The 10,309-nt window shown below is 38.6% G+C and overlaps 1 protein-coding gene across 3 annotated transcripts in view; it reads right to left on the reverse strand.

The window, feature by feature from the left end:
• CFDP1 (craniofacial development protein 1) overlaps positions 1-9,842 on the reverse strand; it is a 115,539-nt gene extending 105,697 nt beyond the window's left edge. The window contains exons 1-4 of one of the 3 annotated variants that reach the window (XM_057493561.1): positions 9,653-9,842; positions 3,250-3,367; positions 1,643-1,856; positions 1,198-1,325 (exon numbers count right to left, since the gene is read on the reverse strand). In XM_057493561.1, the coding sequence (XP_057349544.1) occupies positions 1,198-1,325; positions 1,643-1,856; positions 3,250-3,367; positions 9,653-9,716 (524 nt within the window). In that variant the 5' untranslated portion in view covers positions 9,717-9,842. The remainder of the gene's footprint in view (positions 1-1,197; positions 1,326-1,642; positions 1,857-3,249; positions 3,368-9,652) is intronic. The other 2 variants (XM_036909293.2, XM_036909292.2) reach the window with 2 other exon arrangements.
• Positions 9,843-10,309: the final 467 nt, after the last annotated feature.

Below are 10,309 nucleotides of genomic sequence, written 5' to 3' on the forward strand. Positions count from 1 at the left end.
ATAATTACAGAATAAAAAAGGTATAAATACAACAGTGACTTCCTGTATCAATCACTTACGCTCATACTTCAATTAAAAAGCATGTATAGTTATAATTCTTTTCCTATCTTATGTTCATTTGACTATATTTATTGAAATGTAATTTTATGTCTGTTGATTCCAACTGTTAAGAATTTAGACTTACATTTTGTAATCTTTTACATTTATTTTCCTAGTAGTAATTTCTTCTTATTGTGTTTTACAAAAATATTGGTCTGCAACAGGTTGAATATTTTAAATCAGGGTCCTTCAGCACAGAACTTTAGATAATAATCTGCATTAATGTGATATTTATGGGATGTGAGAGTTATACGGTGTGGAGACTGCTCTTGTTCTTAGGAAAAAGGAAAGGTCATGAGGTCTACAAGTAATTCTCAAATGGTTCAGCCAAAACAGGAGAGAACTACAGTTATAGACGGTGGCGAGAGGGGCAAATCATCAACGAGTGGTGCATCTGTGTGACAGGTATATGGGTGTCCACTGTAATACTACTCCTGCAACACTTCTGCTATGTGTGAAATTTTCAGAAAAAAACTTCGGGAGAAAAACTTTGATTGGCATTTTATCTGTTCACATTTATCTCTAAATTATAGATCTGTTTTCACATAATAAAATTTAAATAAATGGGGAAGAGAAAATTCTAGACATGTGGTTCTTACCTAGAACAGCCAGGACATTCTTAAGCCCCTACAATCTTTTAAAAAATTAGTAACAAACCTCAGGAATCAATTTAAAAAATAGCATTAAGGTGAGGAAATAATACTGGAACCAAATTTCTCTCCTAGTATTTTTAATTCCTAGCTGATTTCAGAGGCTTCACTGGAGCTCACCCTTCAGTTACGTAAAGTAATAAAGGGAGAAAGGACTTGGCCAAAGTCACAAAACATGGCGATTTGTAAGTGGAACTAAATACTTACCCCTTACTTCTTGCTTCTGTTCAGCCAACCACTTCATAATACCCAGAAGCTACATTAGCACATGTCAAAGGACCTTTCTTATGTTTCCTGATAATTCATGGAGCCAGGGTTTTCCTTGAGTTTAAATGTAACTCTTCCAAAATACTGTGATGGGTTGGAATGTGGACAGATGTCTAACACCATTTACAAAGATACTCATTTTTAAAGGAACTAGTTTTGAAGTTTGTGGAAGTCATCTTACCTGACTTCCTCCCCAGCAAAATCAAACACCTTGGTGATTTTGACTTTTTCGGCTTCTTTAGGTTTCTCTGGCTCTTCTGTTTTTACCAGCAATTTACTTGAACTCGTCTCTTCAGTCTCCTCTCCTCTCTATGCAAAAAATAAGAAATGTAATCAGTTTCACATAAGGATGAAACCTAAAAGAACCATCCAAACATGCTGCTTATGGCTATTCTTCAACATCTGTCTCTAAACAAAGACCTCCTGGAAATTTATTTGATTAGAAAGGTTTACTTTTCCTACCTTAAGGAAAGCTTTGCTTTTCACTTAGTACAGTTATTATCAAAAGGCATTTAATCTGATTTCTGCTGTAAGCTTCAAATCTCACTTCGTAAATTTAAGAAATCTATCTGGGGAACTTGGGGTATTTCTGAGGAGGCATTCACCTCATTCATCTATCGGCTTACTTTGACTTGTGTACTTGGGGGCACTCTGGACTTTGGTCCTACGTCGTTGAGGAAGCTGGCCCATAGTTCGTCCTCCTTCTTCTTCCTTGCATCCTCTGACCCGATGTCTTTTTCCTGCTGTGCAGCTGCACCTTCCTCCTCACTGCTACTTCCTCCAGGTTCCTCACTGGCGTCCTCTTCCTCATCTAAAGACAGGCCACCTTGTTTTCTCCTCCTAAACACCAACAGTCACAATGAAAAGGACAGACAAGACAGACAATGAAAAAGGATTTCAGTTATCCCTTCCTAGACTCCAAACAGAATGTTGCAAACCCGAGAAAACTTTTAAATCTGGGAACTACTGATTAACATCCACACTGGGAGAAGGAGAGGAGGTAAGCTGAGATTTTGTGGAAGAATAACTGCGTTCTTACAGTTACTATTTTCTCCAAACTCTTAGAATTAAAATGTTAACGTTCTACTTCTAAGTCAGGGCCAGCTATTTTCACCAAGAAAAGACTCAAAATCACTCACAGAATCTACTGTCCAGAAAGTGTTCCAAGAACATATATATCAGATATTTTTTACTTTTTAAAGTTACTCCATTTGGAGAACATGCTCTATTGTGGAGATCCTCAAATTATTTGTACTGTTTCCTCCTAGAGTTCTTGGAGGGGAAAACACACACGTTTCTTCCCACTTTCTAACGATATAAAAGCTGGAATACAGAAAAACTCAAGGAAAAAAGAACTGGGCCCAAGAGCACACTGCTTCTTAGACTATTCTGGCAAGTGAATCATCTATATCTAAAATTCTTTCTTCCCCTTTTATAAAACTATAATCAGCTTTTTGCTTCAATGCCCAGGAAGAGTTAAAATTTTCTATGGAAGATTCCATTATCTGAGTTAAATAATCTGTCAGAATTTTCATAATTTTTGGTGGGAATGTAATTCAGTACTGGGCCTGTGGAAGGTAATTTTTTAGTATCTATAAAATTTTTTTTACTGCACATAACTCTGAGTCAAACAATTCTAATTCTACAGATCTGATTTACAGATGTACTTATATACAAAGATGTATACAAAGAATATTCGTTGCAGTCTAATTTACTATAGTAAAGACAAGGTACAATCTGAATGTCTCTCAATAAGGGAATGCTTAAATAATGCAAGGTTTAGCCATATAATACTTGCAGTCACTGAAAAAAAATTAGGTAGAGCTGAATATACTGCCATAGTATCATCTCCAAGATGTGAAATAATGAAAGTGAGAAACCACATGCAGAGTTATTTGTTGCCTTTTTTTAAGAGAGTAGGAAATATATATGCAACCTGTTTGTACATACACAGAATATCTCTGTTAACATAGCTCTTTGAGTCAAAGCAGGGTACACATTTTTGCAATAACTGAGCTTTTCATCTTAACCATGTATACATATTAAAGCTCAAAAAAAACTTGAAAGCTTGCCAGAGACCGGGAATTTAATCCTAAAATGTCACCAAATGTTTCCCTTGAAGAGAAAAGGTAAGAAACCCTGGCAGAAAGACACCTCTCTTCAGTTCGGCCCCAGCAATCTGACGGTTGTGACAAGAGCCCCTGACGTCTAAGGGCCTCGAGGGCGGCATCACCTGGCTGGAGTGCTCTGAGCTTTTCTTTTTTTCCCTTTGGTTTTCTGTGTCTGCTCTTCACCATCCACTTCATCTTCCTTCACTAATTCATTTATATCATCTTCACTATACTCTCCACCTGCAATCACATAACAGGGTGGTCAGACAGACAGGAATAAAGGCTTTCACAACAAGGTGAGACATTTTCATTAAGAATAAAGCCTAGTACTTTCCTCTATTCTTCATCTAACTAAAATACCATTTCCTTAGGGAAGTCTTCCCTGACTCTGAAGACTAGGCTAAGTTCCCTTTTCTAGGCTTCTCTGGGAGTCCATATTTCCCCCCATAACTCACCCCACTTACTCTCAATGTTTGCAATTTCTAATATGCTCTACACACCATGAGGAAATGGATCCTGTTTGTATTTATAAGCATTTGCTGAAAGAATGAATGAACAGAAATTCCAATTCTACTACTATACTGTTCAAAGAAGAAACTGATATTCCCACCATGTCTTGCATCTTTCAAAAGTAATCAAAAGATACCCTGTCTTGACAATAAAAGAGGTCAAGAAAGAGGCCTAAAGACTTCCAGTTAGACACAGCAGGAAGAACAAACACATGTAGTTCCCATTTTCAGATACTGATATTCAGGAGTCCCCAATGAAAGAGTGTTACCTAGATGCCCAGTCTGATGGCACTCTGATCACTATTAATAAATTCTGGCCACATGGAGATTCAACGAGCTTCTTTCTCACTTCACATAAGCATTTATTTGAAGTGTAACACACACATACCAAAAAGCACACAAATCTACTGCTCAGCTCAGTGAAATCACACAAAGTGAACACACCTGTATAACCAGGATGAGCCAGAGAAGCAGAATGTGACCAGCATCTCAGAAGGCCCCCTATACCCTATTCTAGTTACTAGCCACCATCCCCATCCCAAAGGAAACTATTATCCTGATTTCTAATACCACAGATTAGTTTTGCCTGTTTCTGAGCTTCAAGAAGACAGAAGACTAGATCATGTATTCTTCTGTGTCTGCCTTCTCTCACTCAACATTGCTTGTGAGAGTCATACTGTTGCACGGAGCTGTAGTTTATTCATTCTCACCCCCAAACAGTATCTCACTGTATGACTACAACACAATTTGTTAATCCATTCTGTTGGCAATGGATATTTAGGTTGTTTCCAATTTGGGGCTATTCAATAGGGTTATTGAATATTCCTGTATATCCCATCAGCTTTTAATTATTTCACTCACAGCGAACCAAGGACCAAAAACCACAAAAGCCTCCAGTACTAAAGACAAGACTGAACAAGCAGAAAGGAATTCAGAAGACGAAGAATTGGGGGGCGGGGGGAAACCTTAAAACCTAAAAAAAACCCCACAGAACTTCATAATTAATATTCTCAAAGAGATAAGAGAAGCTAAGGCATCCATGAAATAAAAATAAGATGGCTAAAAAAAATTTTTTTTCAGAAAACAAAACAATTTTTAACTCTTGAAACTACAAGTATGATAGAGATTCAAAAAAGCACAAAAGGTGTGAGGAGTCAATCATGTGAAAATCTGGAGAACATGCATTTGAAGCTAAATACCAGATACCAAGTGGTAAGTGGAAGTGTTTCCTGAAGACAGTACAGAGTTCCAGGGGAAGATGGCAGTCTGAACACACAAATGTAATTTTGCTCCCTCTTGAAACCCCAGTAAAATCATTATAGCAGAAGGACTTTTAAGAGACATAAACTCACACTGGTAGGTTCTAGCTGCACTGTACTTGTTTATATTTGCAAAAAGCAACACTAGCAGGATAAACAAAATACTAATGAAAATAGCTATCTATAAAGCATCAGGGTGGAATAGGCCAGGGTAAAGCAAGAGTTCTCTGTGTTTATCTTTCTACAGAAAATTTTAAATCATTAGATTAAGAACAGTATGAAGAAACAATTAACTACAACTGTATGCCCAAACAGTAACATAACCCTCAAGGAAAATACTTAGTCCAACGATTTTAGAAACATGGTATTTTGACTATACACCCTTTTGCAAGACACATATTAAAGTTAAAAAAAAGTTCTATCCTTGTAGTAACATAGATGTTGGTATTTTGAAACTATATGCTTTCTATTATAGGTTAAAGCAAGTAAATAATTATGTTAATCATGTTAGATATTCAGATCTTCAGAGTAAGAGAAATGACACACGATTATATAATCGAAGAAATTAGGTGAAAATGAAAAAGTTAAACTGAATTAAAAATATCATCATGACCTCTAACTCTTATTAAGGTAAATATTTTCTAGGTCTGTTCAGTGAAATGGCACAGAAACAATGTCACTCTAGTAGCAATAAACATCTCTTTAAAGTCCAGATTGTATTCTTTGATAGGATTGATCACTAAAAGGGCTCCCTAAAAAAGCCAAGCTAATTTCAGGTCTGAGGAAAGGAAGGCACAAGGTGAAACTGGGACATTTTGCTGTGCCAGAAAGCAGGAAAATTACTTAAGAATAATGGGTCACATCAAAAGGATATAAGATCCAACTTGAAAGTGATGGCTCTTTCAAGCGATGGCGTGCTTGGCTAAAAGCAGTGACTTGGGCATTAAAAGGAATAACCGTTAGAAGACTAAAACACCTTGAATCAATAAAAATCTGTGAACCCTTTATCATATTAAAAAAAAGGATTTGTACCATTTTAGGCTACTATTAAAATTACTCACTGTTTTGAAAGTAGTAATTAAGGAAAATGAAGTAAACATTTATCCAGCCCCAACTGATGAGGGAGAGCTGTACTTTACAGAAGAACATCAACTAACAAATTTAGAAGAAATGACTTACTCAATGTAAACTGCTTGAAACATACACACACAAAAGCAGTCTGTGAACCTACAGCTAACATTACACTAAATGGTGAAACACTGATGTTTTTCCCTTAACATCGTGAACAAGGCAAAGATGTTCACCCTCACCACACCTATTCAACACTGTACTGGAAATCAGATCAAGTACAACAGGCAAGTAAAAAAAAATTTTAAGTACACCTATTGAAAAAGAAAGAAAACTTTTTTATTCAGACATTATTATGATCTATTTGGGGGGGCAGCCTTGGAACCATTAATTCTGGTGATGGTTCTAAGCATTTGTCATAACTCATGGAAGAGTACACTGAGAAGAGTGAACTCTACTGTATGTAAGTTAAAAATTTAAATTCTTAAATTATTATTAATATCCAAAGGACAATAAGATACTGCACTATGAAACAAGAACATGATGCCATAAAAAGGGGATATATAAAGAAAAAACAAGTATGCAAAATTGAAATATGAAAGGTGAAAGAAAACTCAATAGAAGAATTGGAAGATAAAATACTGAAATATTCCCATAAAGTAAAAAAACGTTGTAAGATCATAAAAAAGGACAATAAAAATTAGAGGGCTAGCCCAGAAGGTCTAACATAAGATTTAACTAATGAACAGAAGATTCCAGAAAAACGGCAAATGAAGGAAAGTGTCCTTCCCCAAAAAAGGATTCCAGAAGCCCAGCACAATGGATGAAAGCAGACTCCATTCTAAGGTATATCACGATGAAGTAACAGAAAATATCAGGACCAAAGGGAAGATTCTATCAGCTTCCAGAGACAAACAGATCTTATGTAAATGATCAGAAATCAGTAACAAAACAGACTTCTTCGTAGAAACACTAGAGGCTAGAAAGTAATGAAGCAACACCTTGAAAATTCTGATGGAAAATTATCATTATAAAACCTAAAACACAGAATTCTGTGTATTTATTATAAAACACAGAATTCTATGCCAGACAAATCATGAGCCATGCTTGAGAGTCACATAGTTATTTTCAGAAACATTTTTGAGACTGTGAATGTCTGCCATGCATCATCATTCCTCAAGAGGTTATTTGAAGATTTATTATTTTTGGTGGACTACACCAAGAAAGAAGACAACATGGGACCCAAGAAAAAGGGAATCCAACAGAGAAGGGGTATAAAGGAACACTTAGAGTGGTGACAGTGATAGAAGCTCTTGGGTTTAAAAGTGGCAAAACCAAGCCAACTGTAGCAGGTCAGAAGGCAAAGACGGACTTCAAGACATAAGTGAAAAATTAGGTATGAATCTAAATCTCTTGGGAGATGATTTAGACAATCCTAGGAGTTTAGTTCTACAAATTAATAGTAAGTATATAGATGATTAAGCAACAACAAAATGGCAATTAACTTCAAAGAAAACAAGCAGTGAAAGAAAAGCAATTAGTATATACCACACAGTTCAGAGTAACATGATGTTCACACAGTCATTACAAAAGTGAACACTGAATACTGATCTATCCAAAACTGGACACAGGAACAACAGCAGGCTGGGGGGTGCTAGGGAAGGCCTGAAGGTGAGAGGGTGTGTGTGGTGGGAGTGAGGGGAATGAAGTAAGGGAGTATTAAATGGGTTAAGACAACACACAGTGGAAATACTAAATTAAAAAAAGTGGAAAGCAATCCAACAAGGGGTTAACACCCAAAATATATAAAGAACTCACACGCCTCAACACCCAAAAAGCAAATAACCCTATTAAAAAAATGGGCAGAGGATATGAACAGATACTTCAGCAAAGAAATTCAGATGGCCAACAGGCACATGAAAAGATGCACCACATCGCTAATTATCACAGAAATGCAAATTAAAACCACAGTGAGATATCACCTCACACCAGTTAGGATGGCCAACACAGAAAAGAACAGGAACAACAAATTCTGGTGAGGATGCAGAGAAAGGGAAACCCTCCTACACTGCTGGTGGGAATGTAAACTAGTTCAACCATTGTGGAAAGCAGTATGGAGGTTCCTTAAAAAACTAAAAATAGAAATACCATTTGAACCAGGAATTCCACTCCTAGGTATTTACCCTAAGAATGCAGCAGCCCAGTTTCAAAAAGACATATGAACCTCTGTTTATTGCAGCACTGTTTACAATAGCCAAGAAATGGAAGCAACCTAAGTGTCCATCAGCAGATGAATAAAGATGTGGTACATATACACAATGGAATATTATTCAGCCATAAGAAGAAAACAAATCCCACCATCTGCAACATGGATGGAGCTAGAGGGTATTATGCTCAGTGAAATGAGCCAGGCGAAGAAAGACAAATACCAAATGATTTCACTCATCTGTGGAGCATAAGAACAAAGCAAAAACTGAAGGAACAAAACAGCAGCAGACTCACAGAACCCAAAAATGGACTAACAGTTACCAAAGGGAAAGGGACTGGGGATGGGTGGTGGGAAGGGAGGGAGAAGGGGAATAAGGGGCATTACGATTAGCACACATAATGTGGGGGTGGGGGGGCACGGGAAAGGCAGTATAGCACAGAGAAGACAAGTAGTGACTCTATAGCATCTTACTATGATGATGGACAGTGACTGTAATGGGGTATGTGGTGGGGACTTGATAATGGAGGGAATCTAGTAACCACAATGTTACTCATGTAATTGTATATTAATGATACCAAAAAAAAATAGTGGAAATGGACTAAATAGGGATGAGGGGTGAATGGGCACCGCTAGTTTTCAAAACAAGCCTTTTAGAAATATTTTACTATTTTTAAGTTATGTGTAGGCATAACTGATTAAAATGAAGACTAGTTTTCAAATGACCACTCTGGCTGTTACCATAAAACAATGTTGTTGAGCAAGAATGGAAATGGAATCAGGGAAACCAGTTGGGAAGCTAAGGTGAATTCCAGTGAAAGATAATAGCAGTTCATGCAGTACCAGTGAGAACGGTGAGGACATGGCCAGAAACTAATTTTCCACGTAGACACAACAGAAATTACTGAATGCTTGGCCCAAAAGAGAATAAGGATGACTCCCAGGATTTTGTTTTGTTTTTTATCCAAACGATTCTACGGGTAAATACTTTTAGTTTGATGGTTAAGTCTGTAGAAGGAGCACGATGGAAGAAGGGGTGAATTTGGGTGACAAGACTTATTTTGGCCCCGTTCAATTTGAGAAGCCTATACAAGAAAGTTAAGAAAAAGTCCTGATTAGAGAGCAATGGGTGGGGTATACGTTACAGAGAGACAGAAATGCATCATCTCGTTAACTTTTCTAAAAATCGTGAGGACACAATAGATGTCTCTATCTTGGACTTGGTGCTAGCTAGCAATTCCCTCGGGACGTAAAATCTAACGGAGCTTCCCGCGCTCAGGCCGCCTCTCAGATTTCAGCAGTGCAGTCCCGGCCCCAGGCTGCGCAGGCGTCCCCATGAGCAGGCGGGGTACGCATGACGGGGACGCTGGAGAGCCGAGCCACCGGGGCTACCAGGCCCAAGCACCGCGGGCCAAGCGCGCCTCACGTGAGGCGCGGGGCGGAGCAGGGCACGCCGCCTCTAGCTTCAGGCCGAACCGCTCACCCGACGGCACGTAGTCCTCGTCCTCCTCCGAGGTGGAGAAGTCTTCGGAGTCAAATTCCTCCATGACGCTTCCACGCGGCGCGGGCCGAGGCCCAAGACCGCAGCAGTTGGCCCCAAACGGCAAAGCTCTAGGGAGAGACCATAGAGCTGCAGCCGGCTAGGCGACAGCTGGGGCGACGCCGCGGAGCTTGCACATGCGCAGAGTGTCACATGATCAAAACGCGACACTTCCCGGCCAATGCCTTGGGCGGGCCACTACTGACTCACGGCTCCGTCTGAAGCGGTGCATACTGGAACTTGTAGTCTTCAACGCTACCTAGCCGTTCTGATTGAGTAAATGTTTTCAAACAAAATTATATGTCTACGGGGATGCAGTCGATTCTCATTATTCACTGGGTTGGTATTTCTAAACTCGCTTATGTGCTGAAATTTATTTAAACCCCAAAGTCAATGTTCTTGGTGCTTTCTGGGCTTACTCCTGGACATGCGCAGAGGGTGAAAAATTTAAGTCAACCTGCCTTGTACCAGTTGATTTGAACCAGGCAGGCGATCGTTCTCCAGCTCTCATGCTGTAAAGAAGTGTCCTTTTTGCAGTCTATTTAGTGCCACTTTTTATTTTTTGCTGTTTTGTGCTTTTTGTTGGTCATTTCGCTGTTT

The sequence above is a fragment of the Manis pentadactyla genome, chromosome 15 (genome assembly GCF_030020395.1).
Source record: "Manis pentadactyla isolate mManPen7 chromosome 15, mManPen7.hap1, whole genome shotgun sequence".
Lineage (NCBI taxonomy): Eukaryota > Metazoa > Chordata > Mammalia > Pholidota > Manidae > Manis > Manis pentadactyla.